Source organism: Sciurus vulgaris, assembly GCF_902686455.1.
Source record: "Sciurus vulgaris genome assembly, chromosome: 10".
Classification (NCBI taxonomy): Eukaryota; Metazoa; Chordata; class Mammalia; order Rodentia; family Sciuridae; genus Sciurus; species Sciurus vulgaris.
In genome coordinates this window covers 31,243,155-31,264,394 of record NC_136470.1, presented here as the reverse complement: position 1 = coordinate 31,264,394, position 21,240 = coordinate 31,243,155, and the positions used below count along the sequence as shown (strand labels likewise).

The window sequence follows — 21,240 nt, the reverse complement described above, 5'->3', positions numbered from 1 at the left end:
TGGACCCGCCTTCCATCCAACAGACTGTCTCTGAATAAGTACTGCCATCTTTAGGAAGGAATTTCCATTAAGTATTTCTTGCAGTCCCCACTAACCCATCCTTAATGCTGTATGACTGGCACTTGTTTACATTTGTGTTTGAACTCTATGAATTAGAGAAACTTTCTCTCCAGTTTGTATTAGTGATACAGCTTTTGAGTACCTTGGTTATATCTGTATTCATGGATTTATTTTATTTTTGCCTGATGTAATTATTTATATGAAGGACTGCCTTCCTCACTGCATCATAAGTTACTTGAGCACAGGAGACTATGGGATATATGCCTTCACTTCCATAATTCCTCACCCACTGTTATGAGAGTAAGTATTGCTGATGGAATGTTCAAATGAATTTCTCATAGATTGTACTGGTAAGATGCAGAATTATGTTATAATTAATATTTTACTTTTCAAAATGTGATTTTCATTACATTCAAACATTATTGGTATTCCACTCTTAAAGGGAAAGTCTCAATAGCCATGATTATTTTTCTGAATAAATGTGGTTATATAATCAAACATGTAAACCCAACTTTTGACTACAGAGCAGTATAAATAAAACAGCAGAGGCATTAAAAATCTATCAGACCTGCATTCTATACCCAGATCTCAAATTATTCATCTTGCTTAAACTTACTCTCTTGACTTTAAACATATAAATATGTTTGTTTATCTTACAATTTTGCAAAAAGATGTGAAATTAAATGTACAAAAATGTCCTACGGTATTTCTGGCACAAGTAAATGTTTAAATGACTATCACACTGAAGAGAGAGAGGGTAGAAATTACAAAAACTCTGTCTTGGCCTTGATGTTCATGCCATGAAAATGATGTGGAAATAGAAGAAAAAACTTGCATTCTATATTTTACTTTTGGTTAAATTGGACCAAGTCATTTTAGATGTTAATTTAGCTTGCTAGCAACTGAAAAATTAAACATTTTCTCCAACTTTCAGCATGTATCTCTTGATACAAAGAGAACATTGTGCTATTCTAATACAAAGTGTAAAAGAGGTAGCTAATTCTTGAGTGATAAAAACTTGGGGAACAGAATTTCTTTAGGCACAATCAGTCTAGCATAGTAGGGGAAGGATGATCTGCTTCCTCAGAGAGGGATGTTCAGACATACAAATTTCCCAGAGCAGAGTAATGGCCTACAGAAAGGAAACAGGAAGTCAAAGAATCTTACAACTTGCTTTATATTCTCTCATTCAATCTGCTGATACCTTTTGGGAGTTGATTATACAGTTAAGCTTTGTGTGAAAACTATATAATCATTCATTTAATTCTTATTACACACCTATGAGGTGGGGATGGTTGTCTTCTGTAGTTTATTTTAGAGAAGGGAAAGGAGTTCATAGAAATGGTATTCATAGAAAGCAAGCTTATGAAATATGTAGTAACTTTATAATTTGAGGTATTACTTTATATGCAAACACATTGGTAATCCATCTTGAAGAGAAAATGCTACCAGCCATGACTCTTCGAAGTTAACAGGATTATATAGTCATACATGTGAATTCACTGAGACTTTTAGTAGACTTGGTAAAGTTTAGCACAGCCCTGGGTCTCCTGAATTAATTCTACAAGTGCAGAAATCTTCCCGTAGGTCTGTCTAAATTTGCTTTTGTTTATAAGAATCTCCTAATTCATCACCCCAATTTTCTACTCTCATTCCATTCTCCACCCAGCAGCAGGTTGAATGATTTAAAACAGTTCTTGAACTTCAGCATTCTCCTCTTCAAAATCCACCAATAATTTCTGATTGCCCTACGAACAAAGTTTAAACTCTTTATGTGACATAGAATAGCTTCTCTTACCTGTCCCTTTGTGCTTTTTAACATCTTTGTACTCAAGTATTAGGAAGTTCCTTCCCACGCCCTTCTTTCCCCTCCTGTTCAATGCTAGGCAATCAATGTAGGGCCTTGACCATGCTGGAGAAGCTCTCCACCAATGAGCTACATCCATGGTCTCCTAATCATTTCTCAAACAGTCAAAGTCTCTCTTATTTCTGGTTCTTAAAATACGGTAATTTATTCTACACTTTCTTAGACTTTTGGCTAATTCCTGTCCCTCTTTCAGATACCAGTTTAAATAGGACTTCTTTTATAACATTTTCTTAACTCCAGTTGGGTAGTCTTCCTTTGTAGAATACTGATAGGCAGTTCAAGTCCATTTACTGTCTGTGTAGTATTGTACCAGGAGAAAACTTACATATAATTGCCACGCCAGTCAGGGAATTCTCTACTCCTCTCGTCTTTATCTAAACTAACCTAGCCAATCAACCAGAAGAAAAGGTGAGTTTGGTGGGAAGCAGTCATTATTTATACTAAATACAATTCTGTCTCTTTATAAAAATCCATGGAGAAGATTTTAGCATGAAATTTGGAGGTATTAGCATGTCAGTCACTTTACACTGTTTTATCTTTGCTTTGAGGTAGCACTTAATAATTGTAGAACAACAGAAAGTTCTGTCTGAACATGCTCTCCTATTTAGTTAATTGTCTATTCCTCACATGAAATATTGTGAGGGGAAGAACCACCACTTTTATACCAATATTATATTCTTTCTGACTGCCAATTTAGTTAATTGTCTATTCCTCACATGAAATATTGTGAGGGGAAGAACCACCACTTTTATACCAATATTATATTCTTTCTGACACAGGAGGTGCTCAATAAATATATATGGAATGAAATTTTGAAAAATGAAGTATTTGATCCAAAAGCATAAACCTTAATTAGCAGTATACTTCCTGATTTTAGTTACTTTGTACTAATATTACTAAAAATGAAATGTATTATGAATACTTCCACATTAATACTAACTTCCTTTACTTTGATATTTAAGGGAATATAGACACACTATTTTCATAATAAAATACTTAACAAATGTATAGCAGTGTTAGTATATGTACTTTATTCTTTTAACTAGGGAAGAAATACCCTCCATCTCTTAAACAAACAAACAAAAAAACCTAGGAAGACGAAAACAGAAACAAAAACAAATTAAAAATAACATAATTTTGAAAAATACATCTTACCTCCACGCCCAAAATTCCCAATTTCATTTGGGCCACTATTGCTATTGTTCACTGGCAAGCTTGTGGCTGGCCATGAATCAGCAAGCCATGGATAGTTGGGATCACCTGCATTTAGAAGACCCGGACGGCTAAAACAGAAATGAAAAGGAAAGCAGTCTATGGAGCTCAATGCAAGATTTTGACACCTGTCTCATGCACTAAAAAGGGTTAAGGAAGTCAAGAAGATTTTAATTGACTTTAAATTAAAATGTGTAGGCTTTCGAAAATTAAGAAACTTTGGCAGTTCATTAAGGCTATATATAGATCAACCCTGTCAGAGGAAGCAGTCTTTCCCGGGATTCTGTCAACATCTACAAGAAATCAGATGTCTGCCCTGAAACTGGTGGAAATTGGCAATAGTAGTAATCCCAGACAAGGTTTGATGATAAATTGACACCTCAAGGGAACAATCGCTCAGAATGGCTTGGTATCAGCCATTTCCAGGACTTTGGGCTATTTTGTTCCAATTCCAGGAGTCCCCACATGAATCTGTCCTCTGTAGGCTGTCCCCCTTATTGTGAGCCCTCATGTTTGATTTAGAGGCAAAGAACTTGAAGGAAATTAATGAACAGTACTTATACTGTTCCATCAATAGCACATTTCCAAGTTCTTAAAAGGGCAAAATATCAGGGGGCTATTAAAGGTTTTTCTGAAGGCAAAAAGGACACCCTGTGATCTGATCCAGCATGTGAGTATAGTCTAAGAGGAAAATTTCCTTCACATTGTATTTAATAAAGAATTCCCTTCTTTAATGCTAAAATGGGATTCTGATTCCTTTCCAGATTATTAGTACATTTGCAAAAAAATAGAACATGTATAATTGTACTTTTTGTTGTTGTTGTTGATAGACCCCCTTCTGGTACAATACCTAAGAGAAACATGTGTTTCTATGGAAACCGCAATAAGAAGATTCAACTGCTTCCTTGCTACATCTACTAGTTCTCATTAGACTTAATCTCTTTTTGCTAAAATATTGATTAAATGGGAGATTGGAAGTTATTACCATAGCCTAATTACAATCTCCATATTGGCAAAGGGAAAATAGATGAGGATATATGGGTTTGTTACCAGCTTTTATCAATTTCAATTGAGTATCAAAAGTTGTGGAATCCAGTCCTATCAATCTACAGCCTATTCATCATCCATGAATCATTTACTTCGTGATCGATTATGTGTAATTGTTCACTCACAGCAATTTAGTGTGAGCCAATAAGGAGTCTTAAACAACAGCAACTTCATTTGCTAATGTCTAATTAATGCAATAAACATCCTGCTAACAAATGAACACATTCCTTGTGATATTTACTACTAATTTCTTCAGGGGCATCTGGGAGATATGAAACATCTGGACTTGATTCCTCTAAAGTGCACAACAGATAGATCATTAAACCTAGTGGTAAGCCATTTAATTCCTCCTAGAATTCTCAGACTTATAAGTGATCGTTTATTACAATAATAGCTTCTTACTATAGAGTTTTCCTAGTCCTGATTAAAAATAATAATAAAGAATCTCCTTAGCATACCTTCCATTGCTCATTAGTCCTCCATCTCCTCTTTGAAATGTAACTGTAAAAACAAAAACAAAAAAACAGACTATACACACACAAGTCATCAATGTTAATTACAATGAATAAGAACTCCATATTGGACCTCAGTTTAGAACTAAGCCTATGGGAATTTTAACAAAATATAATTAACATAATTCTACAAATAGTAACAAGCAGTGGTTTGGCTCAGGGCAAAGCCATCACTTGCTCCAACTTTAATAGAATATTTCAAGTTTCTTCAAGTCAAAAGTATGGATAAATAAAAGGGGCAATTTATATTTAGACATCAAACACTGTTACAAGTGGTGAACAGAGTAGTCCTGGAAGATTGACACAGCATTAATGAAAAGTTATCAAATCAAACTGTTAATATTAACACAAAGTTGTCTTAATTAGAAGGCATAAAACAAAATACAGACTAGAAATTGAAACAGGATAATTCCAACAAGATAAGGAAAACAAGCAACCATTGATTACATATTGCTCATCATCATAGATCTTTTTAGGTATGTTAATAAGCATTATGAATTGAATAGTTATAATTATAGTAGATGGAAACTATAACTAATAGAGAATAATATCCATGAAAATAAAATTTTTAAATAATTGATACTGAATAGACTTCAATTACATGTAATGATCACAAGTTAAAGTTTTCTTCAAAACTATGCAACTTATTAACAATATCTACTAGATATTGGAACCACTGTCAATGAAGCCATTCCCTCCTAAGTCTTCCATTCCACAAAACCACCGGCATGTAAGTAGACTTCCAGAAACAGCCAATAATGCAAATATCAGTTGAGAGACATCACTTTTTATCCAAAACTGTTGAAGCCAAATGTATTTAGGCCCCAAAATGACTCATATCAGAGAAAGGCAATATACTTTACATACTATAAAGTTTGAGGCAGCAAATTGTACTCAAGGTTATCTAATATTTGTGTAATGAAAACTGAATATGAATGATTAGAAAGTATAAAATAGCTTCATATTATTTGTATCAAATTTTGCCACTAAATCACTTAACTAGAAAGTTATGGACAAGTTATTTGTTGTTAAGAAATTTATATGTGCAAAAATGCAATAAACTTGAAATTCTAAAAACAAATCCAACATAAAAACATGGATCAGCTAAATAAATCACTGGGGATGAAGAAAAATATACCATTATCACAGTTGTGAAAACAATACATCCTATCTTTGGAAGAAGATGGTAATTATATTTACTAAAAGTTGTTTCCTTATGAATAAAAGTCAAATTAACATAAAATTTTAATGAATGAATTCATATTTTAAATAAACAGGACATATTTCCACTTAAGACAGACAAATGGTGGATACTTTTTCATTTGAATGGTTCTCCATAATTCTTTTGTTTCTCAAGTTTGAGCTATCAAATATAACTCTCTAAATTTTTTAAGTTCCCAAGCACAGTTTCTTAGGCCCTTATGAAAGGTCATTTAATAATGTTAACTTTCATGACACCCACCAGGCAAGATGAACATAATTCCAAGGGTCTCTCAGAATTTCATGACACTGAAATATATCAGGGCCTCCAAATTTGGATCTGCAATATACTGCCTTATCATTTTTTCAGGTAACATCTCATATGTATTGTAAAGCAATCCTGACATAACCTTAACATCTGCCCAGAATTGGAGTAGACAGCTCCTCAGAGATGATGAAAAAATACTGATCACTACAGAGTCACTTAAGGGCTGGAAGTCATGAATCAGCAGTGCATCTGTATCACATCGTGCCCCTTATTAATTGCTTTGAACACAAAAGAATTAATCTGAAGCAATTAATGCAAAAAATTGAGCACTAGCGATATTAAATAAAGGCCTGATTAGGACACATGCACGTAAAAATGCATCTTCACAATGTGAAAATGGTACAGCTAATTAGCTTTCCATCTGATGTGACTTTCTAGTTATGTGGTGCTTTAATGGAATATCAAGTGACTGTTTTACTCTGCTGAAAGGGAGTTAAGATAGTGCTGTGAATATCATTGCGGATATGCAAATAAGCAGGTTCTGATGGACTGCACCTCAAAAAGTGCTGTTTAAGAGATATGTGAGATGCTACATAGTTCTCCCTAATTTAGATGCCTTTTATTTCGCCATCCGAATTTTCTGTTACTGCCAGAAGCATAAATTATAGCAGAGAAAAGGAGAGCAGCTGAAGAAGAGGCACGAAAACTGAGTTGTACTTAACTCTACGTGCTAACCAATGACATTTTTTTCATAGAATTTGAAGTTTAAAGCATTATGACATAACACTCAAAATACTATCAAAATAGATCATTCACTGAGGTTAATTTGCAGATGTGCTAGAATACAGACCACATGGGATGGCCTATATCTGCCAGTTGAGAGCTAAATTTGGGAGCAAAAAAATTTAATTTCAAAGCATTTCATATTCAGTATTCAGGACATATCCATTTTATTTGTGTCCTAGTCATTATTAAAATAAGTTTCTCAAATGATTCTAGACAATTAATAGGTTGTCAAATATTCTGTATCATCATTCATCTCTATCTTTGCATGCCTGATAACAGGCAAAACTTCGCAGGACATTATATGAATACCTGAATAACCAAAATGCACTTCCCCGCTACACACCACAATTTAGTATACACAGGACTCTTCCATTTTGCATTTCTCTGCATAGAAGAAGGGGGCAGAGGAGGAGGAAAGGAAGAAGAAAAGTAGAGTAATGGGAGGAATACACACACACACACACACACATCTTCTCATACTAACATTGATCAACTGTGTTTTTAAAGCAAGGGAGGAAAGGGGACACTTTTTCACAATTCTTTTTCTAATGCTTTGCTTCAAAATATCTAGATTAATTTCATTTTGAAAAGTAGACCAAAAGTAACTTAGTTCTATCAGACCGTGAGTTTAAAAACTGACTGCAAATAAGAATGAACAATTAGAACTTCTAAAATGGAAATCATATATGGCATTTTGATCAGCACTTGTGTGTATGCAAGCATGCAAATGTGTGTGTGTGTGTGTGTGTGTGTGTGTGTGTACACATGTGAGTAGAAAATTAAAAAAAATGCCATTGTATATTGAAAGCTATTTTGAGATAGTCCTCATTTCCAATAAATGTTAACCTTGAAGATAAAAGAAAGTGGGAGTGGGGGATAGATTGATGGTTGGACAATCATTTTCTTGTCATAAATTTTATAATTTTTGAAATCATAGTGCCGTAACTTTGTGCCTGTCAGAAATAAGTTTGGAATAATTGTGACTCTTAATCAGAAGTCTCTGTGGAATTTCAAATTAAAAACTTATAGGGAGTAACATATAGAAGTTTTGACCTAAAACTAACTGAATACTAATGAAAGTTTCCAGAAATTCCCCAGATATCATTCTAAACTATTTCAGAATTGCCTGAAATATTTTGAACCTATTGCAATTTTTGTAAAGGATATAAGATAAACAGATTTTTCAAAGCTATATCATACACAAATTACATATACTACTACCTGACAGGATTAATCCTATATGCCAGAACTGGCAGAGGAGAAGGAAAATGTAACTATGTGGTAAATTGGCGTTTTGAGGTAAGGAAGCTTTCAGAGTGCCTATCTCTAGTAGGTCACATTTTCCTACTCCAAATGGAAACTTTAATGTTGCAGCCAAGTCTCATTCCCTTTCCTGATAAGCTATTTGGCAAATATGAATATAGAGTAATCCTTTTTAATAAGCATTAACTCACCCCAGATAATCAGAGTATAAAAATTCCATCAACTCTTTTAGCTGCTTTTGGATAGTTCTGTCAAGAAATTTATTTCACCACCAGTTTTCAAACCTATGTGTGAAGTGTTTAGCATTTTCAAATTGGTTCACTCATGAATTGTTTATATTTACTGTTTCATAAAATGTTATCCTCAGAGATAATATTCATAAAATATAACTTAAATCCCTTACATTTCTGAAAAAATATATTTACTTTCATTAAAATTTAATGACTTCAGTAATCACAAATAGAAAAACAAATAGCATAACTTTGAAAAGAACTGTGCACTTATGATAAAGTTTATAATACAGTTGTATACATATACTGATATATTTATATGATCCTTATCAAAGCTGTATAGATTTTTTTCAAACTTGCATTGCTCATTTTCTATTCACAAAAAGTTTTACAGATATTATCAAGCATTTACATTGAAATCAAAATCACCTAATATTTTCTATTCAAATCTCTACAATTCTTTTTTTGGCTTATGACAGCTTATAGAGTGAATATACTCAGCAAACAGGACCCCTATGGGTAGTGATGTGGAGATGGTTAGTGCTCAGTGAAAATTAAGGTAGATAATGCTTTATGATGCTCTATAAAAGTATATTATTTCATTTAGGATATGAGATACAGAGATGCCTCATTTCTTGAAGCTTCCCTTATTGCCATGGGTAAAACCAGAGATGTGTGCTCATATCTGAAGAATTGAAGTAAATGATTAATAAGCAGCAGATATAAAATTGTAAGTTGATGTGTAACATTGTCCCAGAGAATTCTCTACTTTCTGCTATGTAGAGAGGAAAAGCATGTTTAGGCCAAATTTTCCTCCCAGGTGGTATGAATATATAGGTATACAATTGATTCTCGATACTTATACAATCTAAAATTTAATCCATTAGTATTCTCTAATACATCTGTGAAATCCTCTGTTACTAAAACAAAAAGTATTAACACCAAGTAGCAGATTTTTTTTTGTTTCTTTTCTAAGTCTTTAAATATAATTTTCCACAATAATGGAAAGTACAAGAAGAGCTATTGCATACTTGAGTAATGTTTTACCTATGTACGGTGAGATGAGGCATCCTACCCAGAGTTAGGATCTCACCTTGCAAGGCAATTCTGTGCTTCTCTAGTTAATACCTTCCTTTTCCTACTTCTAGTGGATAAACAGAGACTTGGAACAAAGAAGTATGAAAAGGGAGTGCTGAAAACAAATTTAACCGGGTCTACAATCTTGCAGTCAATCCTGCTGCATTGAATGTATGTTTTCTAATGTATAAAAATTCCACCAAATATTTAATTATAACCACAGTGAAGTTTGAAATAAATGAAGAATTCTGTGCTATAAAGTAATTTAAATAGTGACCCAAAGTGACCCTGTTTGTACAAAAAAATTGCTGTTATCATAAATCAACATTTGAAGACTTATAGACATAGATTTGAGACTACATACACAATACCAGGTAGTGAAAAAGTACACTTTAGACTATATTTTGCAAATCAAATCATTGCTCGAATTTTATTTGGTTTAGTTTTTACTTTTCTATTGGTGTTTTATAGTTTTACATAATAATCAAATTCACTTTATACATGTACAACTCACATTTTGTTCTGTTCCATTCCCTTATACCTCTCTTTACCTCTCCTCTCTCTCTAGATTCCCTTGCTTTAGACTACTGGGTCTCTATTTTTATGAGGTCCCTTTACTTTCTTCTCTTGAGCTTCCTCAATTTTTATACTTATAACATTATAAAACTCCCTAAGAAGTCTATATGAAAACCAAAACATAAACAAAGCCAACACAACTATTTTTAAAATAATTTTTATTAGACCTTTGTATTAAAAAATCCCTTATGAAATCTCTGTGCTCTTAAACTGGATCATTATTAGCTCATATATGAAATATCAAAAATAGAAACAAAAGATAAATACATATTCTATTACTCATTCAAAATCCCTTGTTCTTTAAGTTATAGAAGGACAAGAATGTAAACACTTTAAAAAAATGGAGGATAGGTTATTTTTGGAGGAAAATATTACAAATCAGACATGCAATGCCAGGTATCTGTGGTTTGGCAAATTTTCACTTGCTTCTCATCTGAACGAAGAGAGCAGCAGTTGCTAGAAGGCAAATTACTAGCTGAAGGGAAATCCATTCTGAGAGTAAGCCATCTATCAATTAAGTATAAAAGTTTTGAAAGGCTTTCCTCTAACTTGGCCTTCTTCCAAAATATTTGAAGGGCATAGCACATTCCGAGTTAGCAGTTTTCTACAAGCAGATGGATATCAATCACAATGAGAAATGATAATGGGAAATGTACTATTCTTGTCAAGCTCAAAGACCAACAGATATTTTCAAATTAAGTACATAGGTTTAGCAAAGAACTGCTGTTAAAAAAAAAAGAAGAAAATTAGTTTGATGTGATTGTACTAAAAATGCAAACCTACCAACTATGAGAGCTATTTCATTTATAAGTAGTGAGTGAATGAAGAAGTAAATATATCACAGTGAATTTGATTATTATGTAAAACAATAAAACACCAATAGAAAAGAGTTTAAAAATGCACCACTCCAAATGTGGATATATTAGAACTCTGCACTGAAGTGACTTGCGCAGTTCATCTTTCATTATCTCTAAAGTCAAGTGAAGGGATAAACATAAAATTGTCCTTGAGTTAAATCAATTCTTCCTTATGTTTTTTTTTTAAATAATTTATATGTGTGTGTCACAGAGATAAAATATTACATAGTGACTGATTGAAGAGAGGACTGATGGACAATACCTCATGGATGAAGGCAAGGAACTGGACTGAAAATAAGAAGGTGTGCGAAAATACTTTTAATGTTCAAGATTCTTATACTCAGCAGTTAATCCTAAGCACCCCTCTCTGGGAAGAATCTCTAATTGGTATAGTGATTTAACATTTGGATGACAAAACACATGGAAACAGGCAGCCAGCAACCACTGAGAAGTGACAATGGTAGAATGGAAACTTCTGCTCAATGGATATGCCATATTCCTTCCTCTACTCCTGGAATTTATTTTGACCAATAATTAATAAATTGAATCTTTACAAGACATAGACATGATTCAAAATGTCACAACCAAATTATTGTATTTAATGCTGTCAAATAACAAGCAATACAACTGAATGGGTAATGTGCCATACATTTTACACTACATGCGTATTATGTTTGATTATATTAAATCTATTTTTAATATTTTTCTTAAAAAACAAATCTCTTAATAATTTATTTGGACAGAGCCTTCACTGCTTCTATTTTTAATAATAGAAGACTGAATATAACGTCTCAGAAACTTTTTAAACATATGTAGGATGATATTAAATGAAACTGGTCCCCTTACAAATTCTAGAAAGTATGGAATATTATCATTTTCTGACAAAGTATTTCTGTGAGAGGAAATATTTAATGTAAGTTACAATAAAAATTTAATTGAACATAACTTCAGCATTGAATCTATTCTCTCATTTACCCACATTATAATTTTATATCTTTTCTCTCACCTGCTCCATCCCTCCCTCCTTTGGAGATATTTTGAAGGTCACAATATCTGATGTCCTTGAAACTCTGTCTAGAATTTTTTTTATATAAACAAGTAGAACATCTAAGGTTTTTGTTTTTTGGTCTGTTGATCTGCTTCTTTCCCTTTTCCTTTTGCTTCCCTCTCCTATTTCTTTCTTCTAAAAGGTTACCAGTTTACACTGAAATAGACACCCCAGTTAAGTGAAGAAGAAATCACTCCATTCATGCCTCATCAGTTTTATTAATACTGGTGAGATTTTTGCTTTTTGCATTTTCCTTCTGTGACATTTACTATTGCAATGTACATCCCAACATACCACAAGTTAGATTCCAAATTTCTTCTTCTTTTTTTTCCCTGAGTATTTTAGAAATGCTCTTGACTAAATACATTTTTCAAAGAATGGCTTCATAGCATGCAAAGTGTGTGTGTGTGTGTGTGTAGTTTTGAAGAACTAGTTGAGAAAAGGATTTGAGCATTTTATCAGTGTGCACTCCTGTTATGCTTCACTGGAGATACAAGCAAAAAGACTGCCTACAGTCATAAAGCAATATGGTCAAGAGCAGTACGTGAAAGCATGTTGTTTATAATTGCATTTTACAGAGCAGGTTTTTAAAACAAGCCCAAATCATTCATTTGTTATTTCATTATATTTTTTCCTTTCCTTTCATTACATTTCTAAGAATAAGAGGTTTCTTAACTGTTAGTAGTCTCTTACCAGCATAATTACTGAGGCCCTTTCTCTTCTTTCTTCGCCAATACAACCAGATGCTAAAGCCCATCAAAATTACCCAGCAGGCACCACCAATACCAGCTATAAAAGCTGGTTGCTTCACAACATCAGTGATTTGCTCAGTTATGCTGTTGTTGTTTTCAGTAATGACAACTTCATTCCTTCCCCCTATAGAAGAAACAACAGTGCTAGTAAATATGAAGACAAAAATAAACACAGAATACATATGGGTGCACCAAAGGCACAGAAAATTCCTGTAAGCTCAAGTAGTATTTGTTCTGTCCTTCAATTGTCACAATTATCAATATACATATTTTGCATTTTTAAAAAGAAGAATTGAGACATGCTCTTAAAAGCGTGATTGAGAAATTCCTCTCTTTTTGTTGTTTTGCTGTGGACAAATTCTGAACCACTTCTTGGTTTATAGCCTTATAGATGAGGACTCAAATACTGAGAATTTTAAGTAATTTTTCTTGAATTAAGTACAGTGGCTTTTAACATAATTCTTATAAAAGGAAACAACTATAGCATTTAACACAGGGTGTTTACAAATTGATTTTTGGCCATGGAACTGCATATAATCAAATGTTCATGGTGCCCAAAATTATAGGATTTCATGTTACCCTTTCATTTTGTATAAATATGCTTTAACTTTCTCAAAGAAAAACTGCTATATAAAATAATTATAATTATGAAAATGTCTTTTTGTAAAGAACAGCAGGCACAATTAAAATGTTATGAAAGGTAAGTCTCAAGTATATGACTAATTTGACATACACTTGAACACTGAATATGAAAAACAACTTTAAAATTAATTTTAGGATCTCCATAACTAAAACATACATACACATCTAGATTAAGATTATTCTGGAAGTGGTCATGTTTTGAAACTTTAGACCTCTCAAAAAAATTAAGAAAATTTCTATCTACATTTTAAATAGGTTTTAAACTCATGTAATCATAATGTCATTGGAGAGAGAAGATTGAGATACTTATTTAACAAAGAAATTCAGACCCTGGGAATTAAGTGATTTATAAAGTAAATATCATATCTAGTGAGTATGTAATCAAAGATTTTCAAAAGGTGAATTGCACACAAAATATAAATGGCACATTTCAGTGTATCACATGAAAAGAATGTGATATGTGTAGGACTGTCATCATCTTAGTTTTATCAGGGCAGTATAATATATTGCAAAGATCATGGTCTTTGAAGTACTGCCTTGGAATACCATCTCTGTCACTTAACTAGCTTAGTAAGCATGAACTTATACAGGGCACTTAATCTTAAGTTCTTATTTGAGTTAGTTGGTAAGAACACTGTCTACTTCATTAATTTTGGGAAGATTCATGAAGGTGGTAAATATAAGGAGGTTAATATGTACACAGTAGCTTTTTTGACTCAAAATTATGACCCACATAAAGGTAAGAGTTACTTTAAGAGCATATCAGTTAACTTCATCAGTGGTAAATTATCTAGATTTGAGAAACATGCAAACCATAAGTGACTTGTTTACCACACTGTCCCCCACTTTCTTCTGGGGCAGAAAATTAGTTTATGTTTCCCAGACTCATCTGGAGTTGAGTGCAACAAAGTGACTGAATGTTAAGTATTAGTGTGTAGGTACAAAAGATGCCACATTACTTTCTGTGACAATACTTGACATTCTTTATATTTCCTTACATGTTAGACAGAAACAAAGGGTCTGTTGAGGATGCTGAACCTCTAAGAGATGGTAGGGCTATTGTTGGGATACAAGGCCCTTGGAACACTATATGGAATAGAAACCCTATTTTCCATTCTCATGACCTATGTTAGACTAGATTATATGTAAGGGGTTAAGACTTTTTATTTTGTTAAAACAATCAAAATAAAGGCTTACTTATTATAGCAGCTTGTATTCCCTTATACATACTTATATTTCATTTCCAAAAGTTATTTTGTATTCATTTCCAGATTTAAAACCAGATTCATTTATGTAGTAATTCTACTTTTTCCTCCAGCAAGTTTACCAATAATCATACATATGAACACAATTTAAAAACTGTACTTAAAATAGCTTGCATTTTCAATATGAGATATGGTGATTATCTCAATTATTAACAGTTACCTAAAAGAAAATAAATACTTTCTAGGGCAAAGAGAAAAGAAAAATTTCCCTTTATTTTTATGAAGAGTCCATACAATATTATATAATATGATGTAGTACTTATTTTGCCAAGGTTTATTACTAATTTTTATGTTCCTTGCATTTTTGAAACAATGTTATCAGTTGGACTAATTAGAGCATAGACAAGGATGTGTGTGACCTGTAACGCTCCATTGTTCCTGCAGACAAAAAATATAATGAAATATAATGTCTCTCTCCCATTGGAGAGTAATGAAGAACAAAGCTAATTTGTTGGACTAAAAATTAATTAGACACCTCAGATTCAATTGTACCTATTACTGTGAAAGTTTGCAGCTGTTCCACATATTATTACCAACAACGTAATGTATGCATGAAAAGGCCAAATGATTAGAGAGACAACAGATATATTATTAATCAAGAGTCTTGAAAACTGTAAACCATCATAAATTTTTACATGACATATTGTTTGATAGTTATGTATGTGAATCTATTTTGTTGCAGTTTTGTACCTGTGAGTTTAATGAATGATGCGGACTTATGGACACTTTCATGTAAAAGTCACTTTCCCAAGGAAAACTGTGTTGAAAATAATAATGATTTTAAGCTTGCATAAGGTCATATATTATATTTTTCAATATTTTAATTAATGGTCCTCTCCTGCATATTTTGAAAATGAAGAAAACTGAGAGGGAATAGATAAAACTGGACATGGTTTGGCATAGGACAAATGTAAAATGATGAACCAGAATTTACATCAAATGACAATATGTAATTTAATTAAAGCAAAGGGGAAATGAGAGAGAGCTTGAGTCACTTCAATGTTGTTTCCAGTACTGAATAAGCAATAGGGAGAGAATAAATTGAAACAGAAAAGGAGATTAGCCATCACTAAGTCACTATTCAACTAGGAATAACAGTTGTGTAGATAATGTTATCAGACAAGATGTGAAGGTAGATATGGAGTGATAATTAAACAAACAATTAGGAGGTTTCTCAGTACAACCGTAGATATTAAAAAGAAATAAATCTCTTCAGACAAATAGCCTTTTGGGGACTGAACTCTGCTTATATGTGTGTACATGTGTGCACACGCACCCACTCAACTACTATAATTCTACCTTCTATCATTACCCTTTGGTTGCAGAATATTCTAATTGCCTAAAAGGAAGACAGTAAAATCATTTACTAGATTTTCATTTCATTGAAAAATCTGAACATTTGTATGATACACTAAAAAAAATGATTAAAAGATAACTCATTATTCACTTGGAGACTCTATCTCTTGTAAATGATCAAAAAGCTAAGTAAAACTTTTTGACTTAAAATAATCTAAATTAACTTTATTAGTTTATGCTACTATAAAATTGTCCAGCACATAACTTCGATTGTCATGATATGAGATTGGTTTTATTTTATGCTTGTTACTTTTTCCTTGCCTCCAAAGTGATAGCTCTCTAACATATTGTGAACCAAACAGTCACTAGGAAAAAAGAAAAAAATTTCCTGCCTTAAGAAATATACTGATTACTGAAGCATATAAAAATAAAACATGAAAGGCAAATATAGTTGTTTGACAATCATACTTATCTTCAAGTTATCATAATTGTATTCAGTAAATCCATTTCATATATATGTATATATATATGCTAGAGAGACACTAAAAAAATAAGTTTGTTTACTTATCTAAAGGCACTCATAGAGAACCACTTCACTTAAAGATACTTCACATATAGTTATTAAGATAAAAATTATTTCTAAATACTATAAGAGAAATATGTGTTTGTGTGTTGTATGTGTTCGTATGTGTACACGCGCATATATATTAGTATACATATGTATGTATGTATTAATTAAATTCTTTTGGGTATACCTGTAGTTCCTTCTTATTCCAATTTATTTTAGAAAATCTCAGAAGGGCAAGATTGTAGGTTTCCCTCAGGTTAAGAAATTAATTCGGTTTGTACAACTAATTAAGAAAGGGAAGGCAATTTAAAGAAAAGGTAATACTTTAACTTTCTCTCTTCAATGTTTTTAATATATAAAAGAAGAAAACTCAGGGAATCTAAAAGTTTTAACATTATGACTGAATTCAAATACGTACATATTAAATACTTTTCAGTAGAAATAATTATCAAGCCACTAATAATATATTCTTTATACTTTATTTCAGAAAATAAACTGAGAATAATAGGATTGGTTTTATGGTTTGGATCTTTAAAGTTCCCCCAAAGAGCTCATGGATTAGGTAATGTAAGAGTGCTCAGAGGTGACATGATTAGATTATGGGAGGTGAAATGATCAGATTATGATGTAATCTCATCAGTGGATTAATCCACTTGATGGATTAATAAATTGAACAGACTACTGTGTTAACTGTAGGCGGGTGGGGCATGGCTGAAGGAAATAGCACAATGTGGGCCTGGCCTGAACTATATCTGTCCAAGACTGGCTCTTCTCTCTTTCCTTCTCTGCTTCCTTTCTTCTATAAGCTGAGCAGTTTTCCTCTGCTAGGCCCTTTTGCCATAATGGTCTGCCTCACTTCAGGCCCAGAGCAATAGGTTTGGACAACCATGGACTGAACCTCTGAAACCATGAGCCTAAAACACACTTTTCCTCCTCTAAATTGTTCCTGTCAGGTATTTTGGTCACAGAAACTAATGGTTAACACAACTGACTTATATGAATGCTTGACAGATATTTTGAAAATATGTAAATTCTAGGAAAAATGTTTTAAATACCTTTTTAAAAATTTAAGTTCCTGCCAAGCAAACAAGAACAGAGCCAACTGAAAGAGATTTGACTCTTGAAATAAAGAAGCTCTATTAGAGGAAATATGTATTTATAAGCCCCCTCCACCTTAGAGATGTCTTTAGCCCATGCAACACAGGGAAGCCAGAGCCCAATCTGAAAAGCTACTTTCTCACTGGTATGATGAACCAGAAGATAGGATTCAGGGCTACCATAGTTACTGAAAATTAAGGGGAAAACCATAAGCAAGAGGAAGCAGTAGAAAGTAAATTCCCAAGTCTGCAAATGACCCAGCCTTGAAATCTTAGGGTGAATACTACATTATGCATGTACGAATAAGATTGCAAGGATCCCATGAAAAGCAAAAGCTAGGAAGATTAAAGACTGAACAGAAGTTTCATTTGATAGCTATTAAAAATAACTTAGTGATTGAAGTTTGAATTTCATCAAGTTAGGGGATCAGATAAATATATTACTCTTTTCAGTGAAATCCTAGGAGGGTCATGCCTTCAAAGTAAATATCAAACAGATTTTTCCCCAAGAATAAGGGGAATATAAACATTTCCATACTGACATAATAAAAAAAAGGACAAATTCAAGGTAATTAACTAGTAATATAACTGCTTTCTAGAAGAAAAACTCACATTAGCAGGTTATACAATTTTATATAATGTCATCAGTAATAATCAATACACAGTAAAATATTACCAGACATGTGAAAATAAGGAAACAATAATGACAAACCAGAAAAATACACCCCAAGGTAAAAAAAAAAAAAAGTACTTCATAAAAATAGACCTGGAGACAACACTGACATTTTTATTAGGAGAAAAGAGTTTTAAAGCAGCTGTTACAATATGGTTATGGACTTAGAGTTAATAGAGTCATAATGAAGGAATCTATAGAAAATATTAGAGGGAAATGAAAAATATAAAAGAAAGGAAATGAAAATTGGATATCAGAAAAACATAATGTATTAAATGAATAACTCCTCGGGTAATTCTACCTCTGCCTAGGAAGAAATAGCACCCATGGCACATACACAACCATCACAAACAAACAGATAAAATACATAAAAAAGGAATATACCCCTATATCCCTGAGATACAGGAATCAAACAGGGGATCTTTACTATTTCACAGATTTCCACTTGGAGACATTTTGAATATGTGATGCACCACAAGGTCACCTAAACATGACTGAGAGCATTCATGAAATGAGGACAAGGAAGCCCTGGAGAAGCTCAGGGACTGCCTTTATGGAGCAGAGTATCAGGTACATTAGGAGTAACCAAATATTTTCTTCTTATTTTAAATTTATTTGAAAGATGATTGATTCCTTACAGCAAAAACAATAATGCTATAATTTGCATGTTGATACTTATTAGAAATTTAGAAATAAAAAGTATGTTTAACAAAATAGAATGAGAGAAAGAAATGAAAAATTTACTTCAGAAATCCTACAGTAACCTTTACAAAAATAGAAATATATTTAATAATCCAATAGTAGAGATAAGATATAAAACTGCAAGTTTTTCAGTTTGTCTAAAGAATGCAGAAAATCAGGAAAACAGCAAAAAGTAACACAGACAATGCATAGCAAGATGATAATTCTAAATTCCAACATATCAATAAATACATTAATGATAATCTGAACATCATGATTAATAGGTAAAAATGATCAGATTATATAAAAAGAGACCTGATAATATATAAATTAAACAATAGAAGTCACATTACATACAAACAAATAGAGGTTAATAAAAAAAGTCTGGAAAGTAGACCAATCTTGCAAGTACTTATAAGACTATATTGGCTATATTAATATGGGTATATTAGTATCAGACAAAGCAAATTTGGGTGCAAGAAATGAAGAGGGTAATCTTATAATGATAAAGTATAAGTTCATTCAGAAGATAACATTCGTAAAATATAGTCACTTAGAGTGACAAAGACCTGAAACAAAATTGTAAGCTGAAAAAAATAGCACAAATCCAAAATTATAATAGATTTCCAGATCCTTTCTTAGTAGTTCAAAGGAAAAAAACCCAGAAAGTCAGTAAGGACTTGAAAAACACTACCAAGTTTACTTGACATTTATGAAATATACAAGTATACACATACTATTCAAGTGTACAAGACCAAGTGTTGGGCCATAAAACAATTCTATATTGAAAAATTAAATTCTCACAGAGTACATTCTCTGCCTCAAAGGAATTAAATTAAAAGTCAGTAACAAAAATATATCTGGAAAAATCCCCAAATATTTATATATTAAACAATATATATACATATGTATTTCTAAATTACTTCAGTAAATTAAATAAGAAATCTATAAGATAAATAGAAATTTTTATACTCCATAATAAATGGAAACAAATACATCAAAATTGGTACGATTTAGCTGAAGAAGTGCTTCAAGGTAAAGTAACAACTTTAGAATATTTGTATCAGAAAATCAAAAAGGTCCAAAAAATTAAATTAATTTTTGGTCTTAAGAAGCAAAATAAAATTAAGCACACAAAATAGCAGAAACCAATTGACTAGGAAACAAAACGAACAAAGCCAAAAGTTTGTAGTTTAAAAGTATCAATAAAATTCCTCAATCATTTCAAGACTGAAAAAGGGCTGGAGTTATAGCTCATGGTAGAGCACTTACTTAGCATGTGTGAGGCACTGGGTTGCATTCTTAGCACGATAAATAAATAAATAAATAAATAAATAAATAAATAAATAAATAAATTGTCTATCAACAGTTAAAAAATATATTTTAAAAAGACTGAATAAAAACTGAGGAGAGAGAGAGAGCAAAAGAGAGACAGAGATAGAGACAGACATAAAGGGGGACAAAATATAGGCAGGAGAGAAAGTATTTGTGAAGAAAAGAGATGACATTACTGTTATGTTTTGGACTCGGAATGTTTTCCAAAGGTTCATGTGTTGAAGGTTTAGCTCCTAATGCAGTAATGTTCAGAAGTGAGGTTTTGGGGAAGTGATTAGATAATGGACTCTGACTTCACTGGTGAATTAATGATTTGATGACATTATAGGGAGGAGGTTGGAACTGTATGTAGGGGGTGAAGCCTGGTTGTAAGGAGTGGTTCCTTGGGGCATGACTTTGGAGTCTGTATTCTGTCCATGGCCTCTTCCTCTTTCTCTGTTTTCTGGCCAACATGACATGAGCAATTTTGATCTGACCTGCCCATTTGCTGTGATCAGGTCAGGCCAAAAACAATGAAGTTGGCTGATCTTGGACAGAAACCTTTGAAACCATGAGTCAAAATAAATCTTTCCTCCTCTAAGATTTTTTTCTCGGGTATTTGTCACAAAGAAGAAAAGCTAACATAATTGCCCCATATTCTGCAGGCATGACAATGATCATAAGGAAATACAACCAACCACATGCTAATAAATTCATAGCTTAGATGAATTAGACAAATTCATTGGTGGGCCAAAAACATTTACTTACCACAACCAATACAAGAAGATATAAAAAATTCTGAATAGATCTACATTCATTAAATTAAAAATAATTAAACGTCTAGGCATAGATATCATCACTGATTTCTAGCAAATATTAAAGGAAGAGATAATGCAAATACTCTCCAAAATTTCCTGAGGAATAATGAAGAGGAAAAAATACTTTCACC

General features: G+C 32.4%; 1 protein-coding gene across 1 annotated transcript in view; it reads right to left on the bottom strand.

The window, feature by feature from the left end:
• Window positions 1-21,240, bottom strand: part of ROBO2 (roundabout guidance receptor 2) — a 578,830-nt gene that overhangs the window by 43,714 nt on the left and 513,876 nt on the right. The window contains 3 exon segments of the mRNA XM_079154971.1: window positions 3,083-3,210; window positions 4,645-4,687; window positions 12,697-12,879. Of these exon segments, the coding sequence (XP_079011097.1) occupies window positions 3,083-3,210; window positions 4,645-4,687; window positions 12,697-12,879 (354 nt within the window).